A 23103-nucleotide genomic window follows, 5' to 3' on the forward strand; every position below is an offset into this window, starting at 1 on the left:
CCTCGCGCCTCGAGCCGGCCGCGGCTTCTGCGTCTGCACCGCTGAGGCGTGTGGCGCTGCCCCTCGGCGCTGGCCCCGTTCTCGGTCCCGCCCACTCTCGCTTTGCTACCCTGAAGCCATTATTAGGTGCACGCACATTTAGGATCCTCCTGCCGCGGTCCAGCCATGACAGGATCCAGGGGGCCCCAAAGGTGGGCAAGGCGTCGGCGCGGGAGACAGTCGACTACACAGCTCAGAGGCGGTGTGACACTGTTCCGTTTTATTGTGATTTGAGTACAACTTTTATACTTTTTATTTTGGCATTTGATTATACTATATTGTTAAGGTAGCAGGGAGTTAAATTTCTGTGGTTAGGCGGAGCAGAAAATCTTATAGAGTATATTATTATTAATGTTCATGATTAACTAGTACATTTTTTCTCTTAATCATTAGAACAGAACAACCTGATGAAACAATCTAAACTTTTAATTCTTATATCTATTACGTAAGATACAGTTTGATTTAAGTAAAGGTGATAGATAGATGTAACAGCAAGCATTGGCTTGTGGGCAGACATTGTTCTTTCTGCCTGAAGAAATCTTTTAAATGCTATTTGATTTATGCTATATCTAAAGTTCAAGCTGAACCTTTCTCATAGCTGTTCAAAAGTTTCCTTGGTGCAGTAGTGAGGAAAATATTTATAAAAATCAGTTTTACAAAGCTGCTTTCATAAGCTAAGTTTCTGTTCCTTTGTTTTTTAAGCACCAAGGAGATCCTGACCTAGCCAACCTTTCTATGAAACTTAAACTACTATAAGGCACATGAATTCTATCTTTATTCACTATATGTTTACTATCTTTATTATAAGCTTCTGTATAAGGCAAAGGAAGATCAGGTAATCTTTTCATACTATTAGCCACCCTAGGTGGATACCAGAGTTTTTTATTTATCCACTAGGCCACAAAAGGAGGCCCTTCTATAGTAGGCACAGGCTTATGAGTAAATTTCTTATCCTTTACTAATTTTTCTACTAACTGCGTGGGAACAGGAGTATAAACTGGTTCTGGTAATTCAGCTTGTTATAATTTATTCATAATATCTTTAAGAGGCGCGTCAAAAGGAATTTCCCTTAATAATTGTTCAAATAAAGGGTTTACGCATTCTGGACACGTCAGGGTGACTAGAGCTGATTCCATATGCGGGGAATTTACTATGTTTTCCTCGGAGCCAATTTTGAGGAAATTCATTTGTATAGCGTTTACACTTACTAGAATTTGTGCTACCCACATTCCCCCTATTAATAGGATCGTTTCTAAGCCAATTATCCCTAAACACATGCCACGTCCTCATTCTTGACGATGCATTCCTCGGGGGGAGGGGGGGACCCACAGCAGACGCGTCGCTCTCAAGGCGTTTTTATTGCCTGAATGAAATTTAAGCCCCCAGCAGCAGTGACCCTGCTCAGCGAGGCGAGGTCTCCACGGAGCCCAACGATCCCAGTTCGAGAATCCCTGAGACGAGGCTGTGGCTCTCCCATCACGGGGACACAGAGCCTGCGATGGCCCCAAAGGAAATGTCCCGCATAATATTCAGAATCTGAAAACCGAAGCTAAGAGAATTTGAATCCGAGAATCTTCAGTATTTTGCCCAGGGCAGAGAACCTGATTTTCAGTCGGGTTGAGGCAAACATTTTCCCCTGACACAGCTGAAGACACAGCTGCTTATTTGCGAGCAGCTACTCTTGTTCCCTGAAACTGCGGTGGTCCAGGGTCACATGGTACTTGAGTGACAGGCTCAGAAAACCCCAGATCCACGACTGTTCCCAGGATGAGACACGACACGAGCATGACAGGCTTGGCCTGAAGGACCCGACATCTGCTCAGGTAGTCACGTGAGAGCACTCTAATAAGTTTTTCAGTATAAAAGCATATTGTCACTTCTTTTCTGGAAAACCTATGCTTTGTCCAGTGACCTGGACACGGCTGGTGCCTTCCGGGGCCAGTGGCCACTGTAAAGTGTAGGCTGCCCTGCTGCTGCCCCAGGACATGGGCCAGAGATGAAGTGCAAGGTCCCGAAAGCCACCCAGACTCAGTGCAATCACGACAGCAGGGTGCTCTCCGAGGACAGAACAATCCGTCCTAACGTTCGCATGGAACCACAAAAGACCCCGAACGGCCACCGCAATCTTGGGAAAGAACAAAGTGGGACGTGTCACACTACCTGATCTCAAACTGCACTACGAGGCCACAGTAACCAAAACAGATGCACAGATCAATGCAACAGAACAGGAAGCCCAGAAATAATCTTGCACCTATATGGTCACTTCATGTACGACAAAGGAGACAAGAACATATAACGGGATAAAAACAGTCTCTTCAATAAATGAGGTTGGGGAAACTGGACATACACGTGAAAAAAAAAAGAAACTGGACCTTCTTACACCATATACAAGAATAAACTCAAAATGGATTAAAGACTAAAATGTAAAACCCAAAGCCATAAAACTCCTAAAAGAAAAAACAGACAGTACTCTCTGACGCCACTCTTCGCAGTGTTTTTTTGGATATATCTCCTCCGGCAAGGGAAACAAAAGAAAAAATAAACAAATGGGACTATATCAAACTAAAAAGCTTGTTTCACAGCAAAGGAAACCATCAACAAAATGAAAAGACAACCTACCTAGTAGAAGCTATCTGCCAGTGATACATCTAATCAGGGGTTAATATCCAAAATTTACATAAAGCTCATATAACTCAATCCCGAAAAAAATCCAATTAAAAAATGAGCAAAGGACCTGAACAGGCATTTTTCCAAAGAGAGCATAAGGATGACCAATAAACCTATGAAAAAATGCTCGATGTCACTAATTGTCAGAGAAATGCAAGTTAAACCCACGACGAGATATCGCTCACACCTGTCAGAATGGCATCATCAGTAAATCGACACGTGCTGGCAAGGACGTGGAGCAAAGGGAGCCCGCACGCACTGGGGCTGTAAACTGGTGCAGCCACTATGGACAACAGGGTGGAGGCTCCTCAAAAGATCAATGCTGGAACCAGCACGGGACCCCGCAGTTCCACTTCTGGGTGTTTATCCACAGAAATCCAAGACACTAAAGTGAAAACACGTACGCACCCTGTGTTCGCTGCAGCATTATTCACAAAAACCAAGATATGAAAGCAGCCGAAGTGTCCATGGATAGATGACTGGACAAAGAAGTGGGACATACACACGATGGAAAATTAGCCTCAAAAAGGATGCAATCTTGTCATTTGTAACAACCTAGGTGCACCTAGAAGGTATTATCCTAAGTGCACTCAGTCAGATAAAGACAAATTCCCTATGATTTCACTTACATATAGAATCTAAAGAACAAAATAAAGCAACTAATAAAGCAGAAACAGGCTCACAGAGGACAAACTGATGGCTATAAGTTGAGAACGGGCTTTGGGGGCTGGGTGAGAACCGTGACAGGGCTAAGAAGTACAAACTGGCAGTTACAGAATCGTCACAGGGGTGTGACGCGCAGCACAGGAAACGGGGTCAGTAGCCCCGTAGTAACTACGTAGGGAGCCAGATAGGTGCTAAACGTATTGTGATCACTTTGTAAATTACATAAATGTTTAACCACTAAAACTATACTGAACGTCTACTGTAATTAGAAAGAAAATATTCTAAATTTAATTTCTTAAAAAAGCATTATGAGCAAACCCAGCAGGTCTCAAAGGGCTCCAACGCGGCTCCCGCACTGAACGAAACCCAGCAAAACATCTGGGCAAAGTGTCGACATGCAGCAGGCACCCAGATGCCCGCTCTGTGCCACAGCTGGAAGCCGGAGGGGCCAGCCCTGGGGGCTCAGGGCAGAAGAGGTCAGAGGGCAGAAGAGGTCAGGGGGCAGACCCGGGCATCGGGGATGGTGCCCAAGGGCCAAGGGAGCTGTGGGAGGGAGGCAGGAGTGCGGAGTCTTAGCAAGGGCCCTGCCGGGTCCTGGGCAGGGACAGCTGGAAGCAGAGGGCCGTCCAGATGCCAATCTGCTGCCTGAGGGAGGACAGTCAGCCTTAGGGCACGGTGGGGGGCTGCTGCCAGCCCCAGGGTGAGCAGAGGAATGGCTGATGGCTGATGGCTGATGGAGGTGGCATTGGGGTGGGACCCCTGGGGCAATGCCAGGCCTGGGTTTTCTTCTCATCGAAGCTCTTGGTGACCCCTCACAGCTAGTATCGGAAGGCCCATGGCAAACCCAGGACCCGAATTCCTACTCTGAGCCCCAGGCCCTCGCGCACTCAGTGGCTCACTGTTGAGAGGCATCACCCCGGAAACCTGGCCCAGGGCACAAACCAGGGCACGAGGTTCTCAGCAGCCACTAGGGCACCCGGGCATCACACCTGCCTGCCTGGCTGCAGTGGGTGGTAGTAACAGGCTGGGGCGCTGCTAACAAGCCGACAGCCTTGGTCACGCTTGGCTCCCTGAGCACTTCTGTCATTACGATGTGGCTATAAACCTGGAGGTGGCGATGCCAGTGCCCATGAGTGCTGCCTGCAATGCGGCATGTAAGACCTTGAGGTCAGAGCCAGCGTGCCCCGGCTGTCCCTGGTCCTCGATGAGCCCTGGGCGGCCACAGTGACCAGGAAACCCCTTCCTCACCCCACCAGCTGCTTGTGGAAGCGCCTGGTCCCTCAGCCCAACAGCCAGGAGATGTGGGAGGGGCTGGAACTGGGTGGGAGGCAGACAAGACACACGGCCCCTCCTGAGAAGTGTCACTAGGGGGAGAGCACCCGCCCAGGAGCTGGGGACCACACCCGGGCCTCAGAGTCAGTGCATCTCGCTCCCTCCTCAGGACCAGACCTATGCTGAAGGGCAAGCGTCTGAGCCACCAGGCCGTCCCAGGATCCCTCGGCCAGCGGGAGTAGGCGGCCGGCTGCGGGGGCTCCGTGTGCCGGCGACATGCCCCAAGCTCGCCAGACTCCCTTGATGCCCACCGCCTGGCAGCTACGCCAGATGCTACTCCCAGTGCCCAGCAAGGGGGCGGCCAGCGAGGGTGCTCTCGGGGTGCAGACAGGCAAAACGGCCGAGGGCCCAGATGGGGAAGACGTTCTTGTAGTTCGTGTAGCTGATGGCACAGGACTTGTTGAAGACCCCGGCGGCATTCTCCTGCAAGGACACCGGTACTCACCCAGGCTCCACGGGAAGCGGGTGCTCCCCAAACCAAGACCGGGGAGGGGGGCTGGCAGGGAGTCAGTGTGGGAGCACGCCACTCAGCGATCACCCACCAAGTCCCAGACCTCGGGCCCTCGCCCTGCAGCAGCCCCGCCAGCCTGGCCCAGGCCCGCCCTGGGGAAGGCGGTCAGCCTCGCGTGCACGTGGGGCCCCGGCCCGCAGGGGCGACCGCCGCACTCCAGCCAGCGCCCCCTTCACGGACCCTCGACCCCCAGCACAGCTTTGCCTTCAGCACAGGCCACTCTGGGGGTGTTTCCAAACCTCAGGGCCCTAAAGCCACGCCCTGCCCGCAGACCTGGCACCAGGAGGGGCCGCAGGACGGGGTCAGTGCTGGCGTGGACCCCTCACCACTGCGCACCTGAGGCCAGTCGCCATTGGGGAGCTGCTTTCTGAGCAGACAGCGGACACCTCGCTCCAGGGCCTCCACGTCGGGGTGCCTGGGGAAGGGGGCGACAAGCACACTGGACACTCTCCATGATAAGCCACCTCTGGCTGCAGCCAAACCCAGTGCCCACCCTTGTGGCCAGCACAGGGCAAAGATGTGAAATGCAGTGTGACAAGAACTCCTAACATGTGTGAGGTGTCACCACCCGCAAGGGATACCTAGAACACCTCAAGGTGCCCCATGAGAAGCAAGTGTAGATGTGGGCAGGGAGTGGGTGGCCCATGAAGGCAGCCAGGCGCTGCCCTGCGCGCCCAAGGGAGTGGCCGAGCCTGCACCCTCCACTGTCCGCAGGCCCAGCTCTCACCCTCACTCATCTCGGCCAGAGGTGAGTTTGGGACCACACTCAACTGCGGGCGGCTGACGGGGGCCAGTCTGTGAGCCCTGGGGGTCCCCCGCCAGCTCTGCCTCTCGCTCACACTGACCTGGTCTAGCTTTGGGCATTTACGAAGTTTCCTTAAATGGCCCTAAACCCAGCACAGGCAGAGCAACACAGGCTGCGACCCTGCATGTCCCTGTCATGTGCCTGCACACGCCTGCACGCGTGTCATGTGCTGTTTCTGCATGTGCCCACGTCTGCGTGTCCGTGTGCCTGTGCACACACGTGCCTTAGCACCCCGCTGTGGACAAGTGGGCCCACGCGAGCCCTGCAGACGCTGTGCACTTCACCCTGGGCACCTGGGGCCTCTCGCATCCCTCGTCATCGCTGTGGGCTGGGTGCCCCTGCAGGAACCCTCTGGTCTGGAAGGACCTACGACCCGCACCCGGGGAGCCCCTGCTGCAGTCCCGTGGGCCTCACCCCTCCTGCCCTGCACTCGGGTCTCAGCCGCCCGCCTCCCCGGCCAAGTCGCCACGTTCGTTGTCCCTCCTTCCCTGCCCCCACCTGACGGCCATCAGCCCCATGAGGGCCCAGCACGTGTTGTGAATCTGGGACTGGGCGCTCTGCACATAACGCCGCTGTTCGCAGGACTCGAAGTCCTCCCCCCAGCCGCCATCCGCCATCTGCCGCGACAGCAGGAAGTTGCAGGCCCGGGAGACGTCCATACCGGCGGTCCTGCAGACAGACACCAGACCCGCACGCCGTCAGGCGGGAGGGGCCGAGCCCAAATGCTCACGCTGGCCAGGCTGGCTCAGGGCTGCAGGGCTGCACTCCAGGCTACTCACCATGGGTGCAAAGGGGCACAGATAAAGAGAAATGCTCTGCAGCTGGACACAGCTCGGACCAAGACCCCTCCCCTCCTTTGACCCAACCTGGCGAGTGTCCTGGACTGTCCATTCCCTTGGCAGTGGGGGTGGGTCAGGCAAGCTGAAGGCCGGGTGGCCCGGCAGACAGGCAGCCGGACCGAGCACTTTCCACGCAGATGCTGTTGGGCCATGAGCCGGGATGGTGGCCTCACATCACCATGCCAGCACCGAAGGAAGGAGCCCAGCAGAAGCCGGCTGACCAGACCCCGCCCCAACACACACTCACCCGTCGTGGTAAGTCTGTCCCATGCAGGCAAAGGCTTCCAGCCCAAACCAGGTGCCATAGGTGAAACAGACGCCCCAGGAGCTGGAGGGGACAGAGGGAACGGCCTCAGCTCTCAGGCCCCTCATGGCAGACAAGAGGGTGGCAATGCCCTCCGGCTGGGGGGCGGTGGTCACTTTCAAGAACATCCGTGTGGCCTTCACAAACCACAGCAACCACAAAGCTCTGCGGCCGAGCCACGGACCTGCCCCTCCTGGCCCTTGGGGGGCAGCTCCCTCTGCAGGAACCTCTGAGCGAGGTCAGAAACAACCCAAATCCAGGGGGACACACGTGATCAGAATCCACACTCAAGGCGCAAGCCTCCAGGCACACCTGACACTCAGCAAATGCTGCCAGGGCGGGGCCAGGCGTTCGGAGGGACAAGGTCTCCCGGCAACCCAGGGCTGGTGGCTTCCTGCAGAGACCTCTGGTGTAGCGCCCGCACAGGGCAGAGCCCCGCGAGCACCGGGGGTCACTCACCCCTCCCAGGAGCCGTCCGCCCTCTGCTTCCGCCGGCAGTACTCCAGGCCCTGCTCCAGGGTCTCCCTGCAACACAGGACGACGGCCCGGTACGCACCCTGGCAACACAGCCACCTGCCCACGTCCACCCACTCTGCGGGCTCAGAAGAGAGCACGTGCTCCACCTTTAAAACGTGTGAAAATAAACTCACAGTTCAGAGAGTTCAGAGGGGACACAGGTCAAGGCAGGGTAACTACAGGGGACAGAGGAGACCAGGGCATGCAAACTCGGGGAGGGGCCCGACGTCAGAAGCAGCCATGGACAGGGTCGAAATTGCTGGGAACAACGTCAGGGACATAGGCTGCAGAAAACCACGCACAATGAAATTCCATAAAGAAAAAAAATTAGAAAACAGAAGATTCTGAGCACAAGAGAGACACGTTGAAGCCTTCTGAAGAAGGCCCGAGAGAAGGTACAATGCAGCCGAGGAGCCCGGGACCCTCGTCTCCCGGGCTCACCCTTTGTCATCTGTCCCCAGTGTGGGTGGCACCCGAGACTTGTTTATAGCCACCAGATTGCTGCCGAGTGGACTGGATGGCCCTCCTGTGACTGCATCCCATGACAGCCCAGCTCTCTCTGGCCAGCAGGGTCCTTCTTTCCCTTGCCAGCAGAGGCCACAGGCCAGAAATGAAGGGTGGCCGCCAGCTGACAGTCAGCAGGAGACGGGCCCAGAGGCTGACACTCCACAGAGGTGGCAGAGACCTGCCAGCAGCCCTGGAGCGCCGGGCAGACCTTCCTTCCTCGATGCTCAGACAAGAGCCTGGTCAGCAGGCAAGGGGACCCAGCAAGGCCTGAACCCCACGGGGGCAGGAAGTGATCGCTGTGTGTTGTTTTAAGCCATCAAGTGTGCAGCAACATTGCTCTCGGCAAAGATGGCGGGACACATGACGTCAGCGGTAAGAAGAGCGGAAATCAGGAAGTTAAAATAGAACTTCAAGCAACACATTTAAAAACTTTGACAAGATATACAATTCCCTAGGAAACTAATTTATTAGACAGCCCGAAGAAGAAATGGGGCTGACAGCCCCAGAACTACCGACAGCGGGGCTCGGAAGTCCGACTTCCCCCCGAGACAACTCCAGGCCTGGCGTTCCGTGAGTCTCGCCAGCGGGCGGCGAACAGCACACACTCTGCTGAGACCCACAAAGCCTTTCGAAGCCAGGCAGGGAAAGTGGGGCGGTGGCCCTCGTGCCGCTCGTTAACGGATGCAGACGCGAATTCTAAACTAACGTCGGAAAACCGCACGCGGCAGATATATCAAGTTAGGATCGTTCCAGAAACGCACAGGTGTTTTAACATTAGAAAACCCTACTGTGATCGTCTGACTAAATTAACAGATAAAAGATAAACATACAATCATCTCACAGACACAGAAAAATTGTTTGCTGAAACACAACACCCGTTCACCATGAAAAAAAAAAACTCAGCAAAGTAGTGAAAAATACTTGTTAACCGGAAAGGGAGCGACTCCCCCAAACCTACCCAAACGTCGGTCCCAGAGGAGAAACGTTAGAAGCGTCCCCCTCTCGAGCCAGGACCTGCGACAAGGGCACCACGTCGCTACTTTCCTCAAAAACCCCAGGCCCAGACAGGCGCTCCGGACACGTAAGGCAGAAAGAGCCGGGCCCCACGAACTCCGCTGGAGAACGGAAGGGACCAGTGCGCGGCCCAGCCCCCCTCAGCGTCCAGCAGCGCCCCCAGGACGGCAGGCCGGCCTCTCACCAGCACGGCTGTGACTTCCTCAACGAAACACTTCTCAACCTGAGTCCTGACTACAGAAAGGCCCTGCGGGCCCAGGACGAGCAGGGGCGAAGCAGCGTGGGATCTGCACCCAGCAGACGACCCCCGCCTGGCCTCTGAGGAGGCCCAGGGAAGGAAGCCCGGCCCCCCGAGCCCTGCCGCCGGCACCCTGGTGCAGGAGCGCGAGGCCACGGAACCAGGAGGGGCATTCTGCTGGCGAGTGTGTCCACTTCGCGACGGGTCACCCGGCGTGATGTGCAGGGTTTGGGCGCTGCTACGCACTGCTGCCAGGCTTGAAGGGGAAAAACACCTGCAGAGACCACCACGCACTCAAATGCACGTGTCTCTGACGCTGCCCGGAAAGAAGACGTGGAAACCTCGTCTCTGTGGTGAGACCGCGGCTGGAGCCCCAGCGGGGGCGCAGGACCACGGTCCTGGGTGTCAGAGCCCTCGCAGGAGGCTGGCTCTCCGCGGCGAGGCTGGCAGCGTCTAGGCCCTTGGCCCTGGGCTGGTGGCACCGGGGCTGTGTCCGAGGTGGCTCTTACCTGATCTCCCCGGGCCTGTGCTCCGGGAACTGTGTGTGGAAGACGGTCAGCGCCTGCATCACAGACGAGGTGCACTCCACATACGTGTAGTCGATCATGATGTCCCCTGGCAACACCAAGGGGGACGAGGAGTGAGCTTCACTGCGGCTGCCCACTTTGGCAATTCAGGCCAAATCGTGAAGGACAAAGCACCGTCACACAAGGAACCTGACCATCTGCCAGAAGAAGCAACGACACCTCCACCAGTAACCAGCCCAGGTGGCAGGCAGTACCTCCACGAGGGACCTGGAGGCCCCTCTGTGCTGTGGGACGGCAGAGAGCTGCACTGCACCCCAAAAGCCTTCCACTGGACTGTGTTCACAATGACAGCGAGGTCCAGTGGTCCTGGGGTCAGAACACCAGGGTAGAGCACACACAGAACCAGGCCACACAGACCAGAATTGAGACGCACAGGGGACACAGGGTGGGAGGGTCCACACAGACACCCCTCACAAGGAACACTGAGGAGAATACGGCCGGGCTGGGCCTGAGCTCGGAGACCCGTGCTGCCCCCACGTACAGCGGGGACACCACAGCCGCTGTGGAGGCCCAGAGATTTGGGGGGCGCTGTCAACTGTCGGAGCTTTGGGGCACAGCCCGCAGCCAGGGGAAGACTTCGGGCCTCTGGCCTGCAAACAGGCCCCCGCCACTCACCGAACACCTCCGAGGGGTTGAGCAGCTCCAGTAGGTGGCCCCCGCGCTTCGTCTCATAGGTGGCAAACCCCCCATCGGCGTTTCTCATGCTCAGCAGCTGGAACCAGAAAGACGCACGCCCTAGGCCAGTGCACGAGACACGGGCTGTGGCCCTCCCAGCTTCATGGCCAAGCTGAGCGCCACGGGCAAGGGCCGGCAGCGCCAGCCAGTGTCCACGCTGGGTCATGGCCCTTGGTGCCTGACGGGGCTGCAACTTCCATCAGCCACGTACGCTGGAGTGACCGTGGGGGACGCCCTGACACACACACACCCCACCAGTAACCATGGGGGACACCCACCCCAACACACGCACGCACCCCACCGGTAAGCGGTGTCGGTGCAGCTGAGCCGCGTGGCCACAGGCACTCTGCGGGGGCTCCTTGCTCTCAGGCAGCCTGTGGAGACTGTCAGTCCCCCGAAGGGCACGGAGCGGCCAGGCCTGTGAGCCCCCAGCTCCAGGGAGAAAACAGGGCTGCAGCCACCACCCTGAAGCCCACCCTACCCCATGGCCAGGCCAGGGACACTGACTCCACACCCAGTGGGGGCCCCAGCCGGCCAGGCACAGGTGCCCTCACGGGACGTGCCCTGGAGCTCTCGCCCGAGTGCTGGCTGACACGGGCGCCGTGGCACATGCAGCCGAGGGCATGGCTCCTCCCGGCGGTCACGGGCCCAGGGACCTCCACGTGCTTAGCAGCCTCGGGGCCTGGTGGCCACAGCCCCATGCCCAGCAAACTCACCACAGCCACAGCATCAAAGAGCTGCTGTTTCGAGGTATGTGTGGTGACAAAGGGACACTTCTCCTGCACGAGAAGGATGGACTTCAAGGCCTCGGCGGTGCAGTCGGCGACGATCCAGCCACAGTCCAGCGTGCTGAAGGAGAAGGCGCCCTGCGGAGCACGGGCCTGTGACGGGTGGGGTGGGGACTGCCCGGGCCACAGCCCCAAGCCACACACGTGTGGCCAGCCCAGCCTTCCGGCATGACAATCCACACAGGCCGCAGTCTCCCACCGCCACCCTCGGACCCCGCTACAGGACAAGCACGAGAAAAGGGCGAGGCGTCTTCCCAACCCGAGGACATGGGGACGGTCGTGTCCCCGAGGACATGGGGACGGTCGTGTCCGTGCTCACGGCCCTTCCCACCCTCACCTCCCCCGTCACTCCAGGTCACACCCTCACAGCTCATCTCACGTCTGTGCGGCTGTCGGGAGACAGGACGCTCGTGCCCAGCACGGGGACGAGCCCGCGCGCGCAGCCCCTCGCGCACCACTGCACTAGGGACTGTCTGGAGAGTGCCAGGCACCCCGCACATGGTCCGTCAGGGCGACAAGCGTGGGGGCCCAGGAAGAGTGCTCCCCGAAGGCGAGGCCCCGCACGTGGCAGGCAGCCTCCCGGGGCTGCCGCAGCTGCAGCACCTTGCACATCTGGCGGTAGTACTTCTGGTAGTCGGGTGGGTTATCTGGGACCTGGGCGCACAGGAGAGAACAGTCACTGCCATGGGCAGACTCCAGGGCAGAGGGGCTCCGGTGCAGCAGGACAAGGGGGTCCAGAGATGTGGCCTCTAGACCACTGGTGCCTGAGAAAGCTCTCTGGGCACCACCCTGCCCACCACTGGAGAACACAATCGGGCACCCCTGGAGCTGAAGAGGGCAGGGTAGGGGCGACAGGAGGACCCCAGGCCCCCAGGGCTCACCTGTGACATCTGCAGAAACTCGTGTGCCTTCTGCAAGCAGGACGCAAACTCGGGCCTGTGTTGTGCATCTGCCTGGAAGAGAAAAATGTGAGCCATCAGCCACCAGACAATGCACGGGTGGGCCTGACAATGTCTTGCCACCCCCGGGACCGGAGACAAGCCGACCCAGGGTCTCAAGTGTCTATGACAAGTCAGAAAAAGACAACGGCGAAATGAAGTGAACAGAGGAAGCCACCATGGAGTGGCCCACCCTGCACGGCCCGCCCAGAGCTCTATGGCTCGGCGCTCTGTCAGGATCTGCCAGGAGCAGACAGAGTCTGGTGGGAGCCTGGAGCAGCCCCGCCGCCCGGTGGCCCGGGACACCCCCAGACCTCCCTTCCACTGTCTCGCCGGCCCACTGCCCCGGGCTGCCGGGCAAGACCCCGCCTCCACTAGACTGTTGCCAGATGCCTCACAGCCCAGGAGCCAAGAGTAAGGCCAGCAGTGCGTGTCTCTGCCAAGCTCAGGGGCGGACACGTGGAAAGGTCGGCCGATGGCTGGAGAGCAGGGACACACACGTACCTCCAGCAGAGCTTGGATGCTGAACGAGGTGTCCCAAACCTGTGAGCCATTGGTGCCCTGCACGCAAAGGGAAGGCTGTTAACAGCAGCCAGGGCGGCACCCTCCTGCAGCCATCGTCCCCTGGGGACCGAGAGCTCCCACAAAGAGGTAGGGACCAGGTTGACACCTGACCCAGACCCTAAGCTCTGTGTAGCCCTCAAGCTCGCGAGGGCCTGACCAGGGCCAGCCCCGCAAGCAGCCCCACCTGTCTTCACCGGGCTACCAGCAAGAGCAGAACTATCAGGGCACCTCAGGACGGCCACCACCCAGGACCTCCTCCACTGCCCACCCACCGACGGCCTTTGCCCCAGGCAGTGATGACCAGTGGCCAGTGTACACCGAGGACGCTGCTGGAAGCTCTGCATTTCCACACAAGCCAGGCAGGTAACAACAGATGAAACCACCTAGGGACCTAATAGCTCCCCAGCTCACTGTCCCCAGGGTCTCTGCAGCTGAGACAGGACAAGGTCCTGTGACGTGGCACCCCACCCGCAGGTTCACACACAGCAAATACGCTGAGGGGTGGAGGGAACAGCGCTGTCGCCAGATCATCTACAACATCCGAACATGGTGGGCTAGCCGCATAGCACCCCGCAGCCTGCGTGCAGAGGCCAGAGACGCTGCATGCCCTGGAGGCACGGGGGCCTGGAGGGCAAGGCTCTGCTCCCGAGGCCGCGCCTCCCACTCAGGTGGCGTGAGGGCTCTGGATCACGCGGCCTCTCCACCGCAGCTCTGGGCCACTTGGGCTCCCACAGCCCCAGCCCCTGGGCTCCCCTGCTGTGGCCGGCAGGACGGGCGGGTCCCCCAGCCCTCCCCGCACCGCCAGGGCTCGTGCGGAGCGACTGCTGAACACAACAGACCCATGGCGGGCTGCCCCATGCCTCACCTGCATCTTCATGCCATCGAGGCCCAGCCTGGGAAGGAAAAGAGCCCGGTCAGGGAGCGAGGGCAGAGCTGGGGCCAGGCGGCACCCACGGCCATGCCCGCGTGAGAGCCGCTGGCTCGCTGCACAGGGATGCCAGGAGGCTCCCTCCAGGACAAGGAGCCCCTCCAGCCCCAGGGCACCGTTCACAACTGACCCGCTACCCTCGTCCCCAAGGCCTTCCCGATGGTCCCCGAAGCAGCCCTGTCTGTCCACAGGCTTCCTAGTTCTGCCTTCCGGAAATGCCCAGAGTCTGCACTTTGTGGTGGCTCCTTCCACTGAGACAGCCCTCCCAAGCCTCCACCAGACACCGGGCCCCTCACCGACACGTGACACACAGACACGCGCGAGTGGTGGCCCCGGCACAGCCCCACGCCACGTCTGCACCAGGCTCGAAGCTACACCTGCCAGGGCCCTCACCAGAGGTAATCGGGAATTCTGGAGATGTGCTCCTGGAACACACTGGAGGCCGGCCCGTCCATGTGCCAGCGCACGAGCATGTTGATGGTCTTCGAGATCTGAGGGGACAGGCCTGTCAGCACCGTGTGGCACACCGGTGGGAAGCAGGCTGTCAACCGACACTGGAGGCCCCAGCGCAGGCCCTCGGGCCGGTGAGCCTTCTGCTCTGACCCTCCTTCCTCGAGCCAGACCGGCCACAGTCATGCTCTAAGAAGCAGGGTCTCCCCGAAAGGCCAAAAGGGGCCGAGGGCGTGCACACAGAATGGAGGGCGAACTGCAAGAGGCACCGTGAGCCCAGCCGGTGGCGAGCAGGCAGAACCACCATGCGAGGACTGGAGCAGGTGTGTGGGCTGAGGCGCACAGGGTCCAGACCTGTGGCAGGGGCCACAGATCAGAGCCACGTGTTCCAGAGACCCAGACCTCCCCACGGGCTCCCCCAGGCAGAGACCCGACTAGAATGCACGTGCACCCCCATCGGACGCGTGTGCTCTACACGGCTGGCCAGCCATCACTGAAGGCCCATGGAGTCCCTGTGGCCCAGGGAAGACCTGGGAGCAGGGTCGGGAGGGGAGCTCGGTGACTGTATGCACTGGGTGGGCCCAGAGGACCTGCGGTCACAGCCCCCAGGAGCTCACAACCACTCTGCCTCCTGCAACTGCTACCCTGCTCTGCACCAGAGGTGGCCACAGAGCCCCGCACACCTGGCTGCACCTGGCCTCTGCCTGCCCCGCAACTTGCGGCCGAGTCAGGTCAGGAGCCCGGAGGCTCAGAGCAGTGGCGGTTCCCACCGTGGGGCTCGGAGGAGCCAAGAACAGAACCCGAGCAGCCCTGATGCGCTAAACTCATCAGAGAAGGGCAGACGGGGTCATGGGACATGGCTCGCCAGAGACCCTACAGGTGGCCGCAGAAACAGCGCTCAGACACGCCGGCTGGTGGGATGGGGGGAGGACCATGCTCACAGGTCGGGGCAGAATGAGGTCCTGTGGGATGAGACAGCTGCCTGCAGGGAGACCGCACTCCCAGCTCCGCAGACTGGCCACTGGGCCAGCACCTACCCTGGGCTGTGGCCAGGTGCACATTCCAGGCCGATACCCAGCGAGTGGGGACACTGACCGGGCCGATGCTCAGGCACTTGGAGAAGCGGTCGTCAGCTGCGATGTGCTCATACAGCCTCTGGACTGCCCGCTGCCGCAGGCTGGTGCTATGGTGCCGCTCGTACAGGTCGAGGATGGCTGTGGGGACGAGGGCATCAGCGGGCACCGGGCAGGGAGAGGAGCTCCTGGCCTCAGCCCAGACCAGGCAGAGTTCCCCAGCAGCCTGCCATCTTTCTGTCCTCCTGGCCCCGCTGTACCTCACTCCGTATGCAGTCCGCCCCCCACACCTGGCGGCCGCCCACCTCACAGCTGTAAGCGGGGTCCTCGGCACTCAGGAGCACCCAGCAGGCACGGGGAGCACGACTGTGCCATCTCCGAGGGGAGGTTCCGCAGGGAGATGGGGCCTGGGGTCCCTGCCTGCTCTCCCCCAGGGAAGGGATGCCACTCGAAGGCCCTCAGCCGGAACCGGAGGCCCAGCTCGTTCCCAGGGCGAGGACAGGGCAGGCCTGCTGCAATGGAGGCGCACCACTGGCCCCGTCGTCACGTGACCCAAACGACAGGAGAGGACACTGGTCATCACCTCAGGGGCCAGCTGACCCGGGGAGACACCCACCGTACGCTGCACGGAGCAGCCAGCTGTGTGGCGTGTACAGGTCGCCGGGGGCCACGTTGTCCCTCTGCGCCGGCCAGTCTATGCTGGCGTAGTCTTCCACGTAGAGCTCCTGGGGATGCAGCCTCAGCACAGGGCTGCCAGACGCCCTCCCTCCACCCCACCCACCCCGTCCTGCTTCCCGGACTGGGGGACTGGGCTGGCACCCGTCCCACCTGGCACGAGCTCCACTGGGCAGTCACATAGGAAAAAGAAGGGTGGCGCCACCCCAACCCCAGGGCCCTGTGGGGGGCACACGAAGCGGCAGGCCTCAAGGGTGCCCCGGGAAGCTCTCACCTGGCGCAGGCTCTGGACCAGGGGGTCCTCCTCGGCTCTCAGCCGAGTGGCATAGCAGTAGCTCATGGGCAGGTAGACCATCCGACAGTGGCACCAAATTGTGGACGGATGCGCGGGGACCCAGGAAGGCAGCAGCCTGGGGGAACAGTGCATCAGCAAGGGCCCCAGCCCCCCCACCATTGCCACTACTGGGTCCCAGGCCTCCCGAGCATGGACACAGTGGATAGCTGTCCAGGCCCAAGTTAGCACAGCCAGCCCTCATAGCCAGAGGGGTCCCAAAGGTTCCCGGAGCCTCACCTCCTGAAGGGAACAGTGGGACCCTACTACGCATAGAAACGTTTACTGAAAAAATGTCATAGTTTTCATTAGATGTCATAAAATGTCGCAAGATGCTGGTTGTGTCAGACGGGAAAGGCCTAGCGTGGACTTTGCTGACTGTTTAAATAGTACTGTACTTCTGCTGTAAAGAAAATTCTCCTATCTGAAATGTTCAGGGGTAAAGTATGACGCCTGGGATTAACTCTGTCACCCACCAGCAAAACAGACACGGGGACAGACGAAACGGCATGCACACCCCAATGCTGAGGCCAGCGAGGGGTGCTGGGCTTTCACCTTCTCTCTACTCTGCAGACGCTCGAGAACAAGATGCAACCATGGCCGTGCAGGCCACAAAGCCAGAGGGGCCCCCTTCCACACCAGGCGGTCTACAGGGCACCCCGCCGGCCCGACCAACGGCACCTCCCTCCCTCCTCCTGTCTGCCCGCGGGACTCAGCCAGGCAGGGCCGCCAGCAGTCCAACCACGCCCCGCTCCACAGAAGGGACCGCCCCTCGTCTGGGTAACAGGCGGCAAGGGGCGAGGGCCCCGCTGGGCCCTGCGGAGCAAGCGCACCACATCTCTGGGAGCACGGTGTGGAGGCCTTCCCAGCTGTAGACATTCAGGACGGCCAGCCAGAACTTCCCCCAGGACGGGATGGCCACGGCTCCGCCTGAGGAGAGAACAGACCTGCGTCACCTCCCCTGGGTGGACCCTTGGAGCCCATGTGGCCTTCTTGCAGGAGCTGAAGGCAGGCCTACTAAGGAGCTCAGCCCCACTAGCAGGCCCGACCCCATAACTTCGGGCGGGACCTGAAGCTGCCCCAGGGTGAGTGACCAGCCCCAGGACAGGCGTTCGCAGCCCCACCTGGAGGGAGCAGCACACGCGGGCAGCTACCTAGAAAGGTGAGGGCCCAGATGCCCACAGCAGCCGTGCCACAGGGGCCTAGGGAAGGTGACCAGAGCAGCGTGCATACACTCAGCCTCCTCTTGGGGTCACTCCTAGCCACCCCGGCCTGTGTCCCTGCTCTGCAGGCAGGCCGGGGCTCCAATACGGTGTCAGTGACACTGTGGCCCAAGTTGGAGCCTGCCGAGCAATACAGGTCCCAGACACAGAAACACTGTCCAGACCCGAGGAGGGGACATGGCCAGGCGCCTGAACACAGCAGGGAACCAGAGGCTGGGGGGACTGGTTCTGAGCAGGAGCAGGCATGAGGTGGCGGGTCCCAGCAGAATGCACACAGGAGGCCTGACCTGGCCTGCAGGTCAGGAGGACTCCCGGAGAAGGGACATCTAAGGTGCCAGGTCCTGGCTGAGGGCTGCCATGGCGGCAGATAGGGCAGGATGGAAGGTGGGTCACAGGCGGTAGGAGCGCACGCTGAGCCCAAGGTGGGAAGGGGCTTCAGGAGCAGACGGGAGCCCCAGGGAGCCTGCGCGAGCAGGAGGCAGGTGGGGGTCATCAGGATGCAGGCAGGCCCGACCTGCCAGCTCCGTGGAGCGGTGGCAGCTATGGGCCACCCCAGGGACGTGGTGACTCTCCCGCACAGCCCACAGAGAGAGGGTGTCCCCATGGGCAGCACACAGGAGGGTGAGCGTGGGGATGTGGTGCAGCCCCCAGCCCCTGCTCCTTCCGTCTAAAGGTCGCTGCAGGCCACGCCCGCCAGCAACATGTTAGCCTGTTCTCTAAAATGACCAGAATTACATGGTCACCTTACCTTGCTTTTTAAAAATCACTGGCCAGGTCGGACGGTCCCTACTCCGGCTCTGATGAGCCCGTGCTCACGGGTCTGGCCCATGTTTCGGCTGACAGTGCCTCTACTTCTATTCGCAAGGGCTTATTAAGCCGAGGTGACAAGGAGTCTTTACCCAGGGAGCACTGTGCAGGGTGTACCTTTCTCGTGGAGAACATTCCGGGCTCGTGTCAGGTCCGGGTCGTCGGGCCCAACGCCCAGGATTCTGAGGGACACGTAGTTGAGCGCAGTCCCAAACACTGTGGACTTGTCTTCAATGTGCCTGCACAAGCAGGAGACAGGATGAGAATACATCTTTTATGGCTTTTAAGAAATTAAGCAATGCTTTCTAGAAAATTCCTTAGAAAATCAAGAAGACTAGAACACCTTCCACTGTCTTGACAATACAAGAAACCCAGAAGAGCCACTTCCGAGGACAACTCCATAGTTCTAAAACCGCCCGTGCAGGACCCACCGACCTCAGGCCTCTGCCCCTTCCCACACCTCAGTCAGCAAGTCCCAACTCAGGCCCAGTCAGCACTAAACCACACAGAATGCATGACAAGGTGACACGTTAGGGCAGGCTAGGAGTCTGAGGCGTCATAAGCACCACCCAGGCCTTGACATTTGTCATGACATGCTGGGACCCGCAGGCCAAAGAGCCAGGCCCTTGAGCTCAAGGCCCACAGCTCTGGCTGAGCTGTCCCCCTCGGGTTCTGTCATGAGGACCAGTGGTGTGGACCTGGCCTGCCAGAACCCACGACAGAGCGAGCAGGTAGCCAACTGCCTTGGGGGAGGGCGCGGATCCCAGAGCCAGCCCCACCAGAGAAAGGCAGGCCAGGATGGGGAACTGGCCAGCCCAGCTCCGCCCCGAGTCAGAACACCCCTTCTGCCTTAGTGATGACAGCCAGCTAGCTTTCACTGTGCCATGAGGGTCACGAGTCTCTCGATCGGTCACGAAACCAATTCACAGCACAAGCTGTGACAGTGAGCTCCCCCTCCAATCACCCTGGGTCCACAGCTAGTCACTCCACCCCTCGCAGGTGTGTGTCCGATGTGAGGATGTGTGTGCACGTGCACGCACTCACAGGCCCCAGCCGCCGTCCGGGAGCTGCACCGACCGCAGGTAACGCACAATCTCTCTTCTGTACCCCGCTGGCAGAGGGATGCGTGCCACGTGGCAGGTGATCAGGAGGCCTGTGTGGCAGAAAGGATGTTCTGTGCTGGGAGTAGGCACTCAGCTGGGAGTAGGCACTCTCTCGCCCCTGCCGAGAGGGAGGTGTTCCCAAAGACCTCCTTCCCAAACATGCCTGCCAAGGCTTCCCCTCCTGCCACCGTCAGGGACTATGGGGCAGGCCCTGGCGCAGCAGCCACAACTGTGCCAGTCCTGCCTGGGCACAGGGAGCCCACCTGGCCACTCCAGGGCCCCACCAGCTGGGACACCCTTCGTGGGGTGACAACTGCTATCTATGCTACTGTTTTATAAGCAGTTTATTAGCATCTGGCGCTTTGCACATGGGGGCCTTGGACAATAATCTCTACACAGAGAACCGTCTCTTCCCTGCCTGGCCCTCCTGAGCATGGTGCTCACAGGTTCCCCCCAACCCCGGCCCCTGGCATGACGTGCCATGAGCGTGACCGGCTCAGACACATCACAGTCCAGGTAGCCACAATGGCCACAGGCACATCTCAGAGAACACGCCCTGGAGGAAGGGCAGCAAGGTGCCAAGATGCCACAGAGGCTCACAGAAAAGAAGCCTCGTGGCTCTGCCAAGACAGGCGACACACAGGCAGGGAGCAGAGCCAGCGTCTTCTCCTTCTTACAGGTGAAGAAACCGGGGCATGGGGCCCAGAACCAGTGCTCACCAGTGACGCACATATGGGCACGTGTGTCCACAACAGATTCTCATCATCCCCATGTCACAGGTACGGCAGCCAAGGCACCTGAGATCCTACTGCCTTGCCCAGGGTCAGAGTGAACCCTGGGAAGGGCCTCAACAGGCTCCAGGTGGGGCCAAGGGAAGAACGAGCCCGACCTGCACCCAAGGACAGGCCCACATCCAGGCGGCAGCCGGGCTTGAAAGCAAAGACAGGAGCTCCACAGAGAAAGGTCTGTGCATGGGATGACGTTCTACACGGGGCTGCAGGCCGAGGATGGGCACCCGGATGCAATACCCCGGCACTCCCCAACCCAACCTGTAGCTCACTGGCTGAGCTCCATCAGCCAGCCCTCCGAGTTGATCTCATGCCCGAGCTGCCCAAGGAGAACTTGAGATCCCCATCCACCCCTGTGCCCGCCTCTGGCACCGCTGCACAAGCTCAACCCTTCACCTGCAGTGCCCCTGCCGCTCTGCACAGGGACTGCCCCGTCAGGATGCTGGGCGGGGCAGGCCGTGCCTTCCCACCCGGCCAGCACCAGCAGCAGGACAACCAGGGCGCCGGGAAACCCTCCACGACCCTCCACGACCCTCCACGCGAACTCCTGGGCAGGCACCTACCTGCTCGCTCGCTCAGCACAGATGGCCACCAAGGATGTGACCCAGGTCAGGCCAGGACCCCAGACCCCAAAGATACCCCACAGTGGCCTTGCCCACAGGCCGGGGCAGCACCCTCCTACCTGGCAGGAGGAAGAGTGGGCCGCCGTAATCACCCGCCCAGTGCCCATCCTCGGCCTGCAGCCCCGTGTAGAACGTCATCCCATTCAGAGCCCCCTCACGGGCTGTGTGGGCTTTGGGCAAATCTCTAAAGTAACTCTTCTGCAAAGGAGAAAAGAGAGGAGGGCTGAGGGGTGGGGGCCAGGCCAAAGAAGCCCTCGTCACTGCCTGCTGAAGTGGAAATAATGAGAAGTTTCAGCTGTTTCCAGCGAAAACCTGAAACGCTCTGATGATGGTGTTACCATCGCAGCAAAGTCAAAGACAGTTGCACATTCTCAGTTTTGCTTTCCAGCCACACACGTTTGCAAATTTCTTCACAACCTCGCCAAGACACCTTAACTATAAACCAGGTGCCCAAAACCGTGAGGTGGGGAACCGATGCCCACTCAGACCCGGGTCTCTCACAGGAAGGGGCCAATAGACCGCACAGGGACTGAGGCCAGGGCTCGGCAGGGAGACCCCATGTAAACTGACACTCTTTTACGAACTGAATTTCTCATACGAAATTCATTGGAAGATAAACTTTTGTGCGGATAAAAACAAAATTAGAGCAGTTTCTTAACCATGACAGCAACGGAGGGATTGATGCAAAGGGGTCCATTCAATTCACGCTCTGTAAGTCAACTGACTCCCACAGGAACCAGCTTCAGTGGCTTGTGGCCCAGGCCTCACATCACATATCTCTTTTCACAAGGGAAAAAACACTTTTTACAGGCAACTTTTTAAAACTCTCTGTTGGTTCTTGGTGCTCCTGGCTAGGGAAATGGGATGCGGGCAGGTTTCTGCTGGTGTCGCAGACATTGTGTGTGACCAGCACGACCCAACACCTACGGTGTCCAGTCCCAAAGAGACGGCTTCCAGTGCAGTCTGCTCCCGGCTAGGGTTTTCCTCTTCTGGAAAATACGTCCACACCTGTCTCCCCCTCTCACTGCTGAGTCGCCAGCGGCTGAGATCGGTGGCCGGCTCTGTCTTTTGGGGCACCCCTCTTCTACGCAGACACCTGAAAATGACCGTGCGCAAGTGAGCGGCCATCCCGCCTACCCCCGACGAGGTCAGAGCCCAAAGGGCTCACTTTCAACAACCCACAAGCAGGCCATTATTCGTCACCCTGCAAAATAAAACACTCTCGGCGCCACTTCTGCCTGTACGTACCGCTCCATTATTAGTCGTGGCGACTGGAGACGCTGGCCACCGGGACCTCCGCCCAGGCCCCCCGCCCCGCCCCGCCCCACCCCACCCCACCGGACTCTCCTCAGCCCTGTCCCCGCCAGGCGGCCCCCCAGCACACGCAGAGCCTCTGCTGGAAGACCCCTCCGCGGCGACCCTCCCCAGCTCCGCGACCACGCCCTTCCTTCTTGCAGGGTCCCGAGCGCGAGGACTCACGTGCCCTCCGTCATGATTGCCGCCAGAACCTCCACAGCGATGCCAGCAGCCAAATACCCTAGCGGGTGCCCGCAAACCTGCCGCCCCCACGCACTGCGCAGGCGCGCATCTCGGACGACACAGAAGCACTGTGAGCAGATGCTCGAGCAGCCAATCAGAGCGCCGCGAGGGTGCGCTCAGGGCGCGTCCGGCTACTGCAGTGGTGGAGCACGCGAAGCCCCACGGCGGAGGGGGCGGGGCCTGGCCCGAGTGGGCGGGGCGTGCGCGGGCCGCCAGTGCCCCCGGGGGCCGGTGCTGGCCCGGGAGCGCCGGGCGGGGCGAGGCTCGGCGGCGCGGGCTGGGGAGGGCGGCGCTGAGGAGGAGCGGCCCCGCGTCGAGGCGAGAAGGGCCCTCCCGCAGGGGCCGGGGAGCCGGGCCGGTGGGGAGCGAGGGTCAGGCGGAAGGAGCACGGGGGCCGGGACGCAGGCTGCGCGGTCGCGTCCTAGAGGAGAAGCGGAGATGGGCGCCCGAGGGAGCGCGTGGGGGGACGGTGGCGGGCCTCCGGAGGGCGGGACGCGGGGAGCGTGATGGGCCCCGCGGAGGCTGCACGCGGGCGGGCTCCGCTCCTCGCGGACCTGTGGGGCGACGTGGCAG

General features: G+C 60.1%; 1 protein-coding gene across 2 annotated transcripts; it reads right to left on the minus strand.

The window, feature by feature from the left end:
* Positions 1–1618: 1618 nt before the first annotated feature.
* LSS (lanosterol synthase) lies at positions 1619–22624 on the minus strand. Of its 2 annotated transcripts, none has more exons than XM_039879775.1 (22): positions 22471–22624; positions 22000–22087; positions 21051–21189; positions 19522–19630; positions 18595–18716; positions 17281–17377; positions 16391–16526; positions 16058–16166; positions 15464–15582; positions 14312–14409; positions 13856–13883; positions 12931–12987; positions 12370–12441; positions 12092–12142; positions 11417–11566; positions 10641–10737; positions 9948–10053; positions 7623–7688; positions 7107–7187; positions 6519–6689; positions 5552–5630; positions 1619–5127 (listed from the first exon to the last, which is right to left on the minus strand). In XM_039879775.1, exons 1-22 carry the CDS (start codon positions 22482–22484, stop codon positions 4978–4980), a joined length of 2139 nt encoding a protein of 712 aa, XP_039735709.1. In that variant the 5' UTR covers positions 22485–22624; the 3' UTR covers positions 1619–4977. The 2 variants fall into 2 exon arrangements, with proteins under 2 accessions (XP_039735709.1, XP_039735708.1); XM_039879774.1 differs by having other exon boundaries at positions 21919–22087.
* Between the last annotated feature and the right edge of the window lie 479 nt (positions 22625–23103).

The sequence above is a fragment of the Pteropus medius genome, unplaced genomic scaffold (assembly GCF_902729225.1).
Source record: "Pteropus medius unplaced genomic scaffold, Ma_sr-lr_union100, whole genome shotgun sequence".
Taxonomy (NCBI): domain Eukaryota; kingdom Metazoa; phylum Chordata; class Mammalia; order Chiroptera; family Pteropodidae; genus Pteropus; species Pteropus medius.

Bases quoted from the DNA above. Each gene is read 5' to 3' on its own strand.
- LSS (XM_039879774.1), bottom strand. The intron at 16,167-16,390 runs GTGAGAGCTTCC...CTGCATCCCCAG, and splicing joins TGGTCCAGAGCCTGCGCCAG to GAGCTCTACGTGGAAGACTA. The intron at 13,884-14,311 runs GTGAGGGCCCTG...TTTCCTTCCCAG, and splicing joins AGAATTCCCGATTACCTCTG to GCTGGGCCTCGATGGCATGA.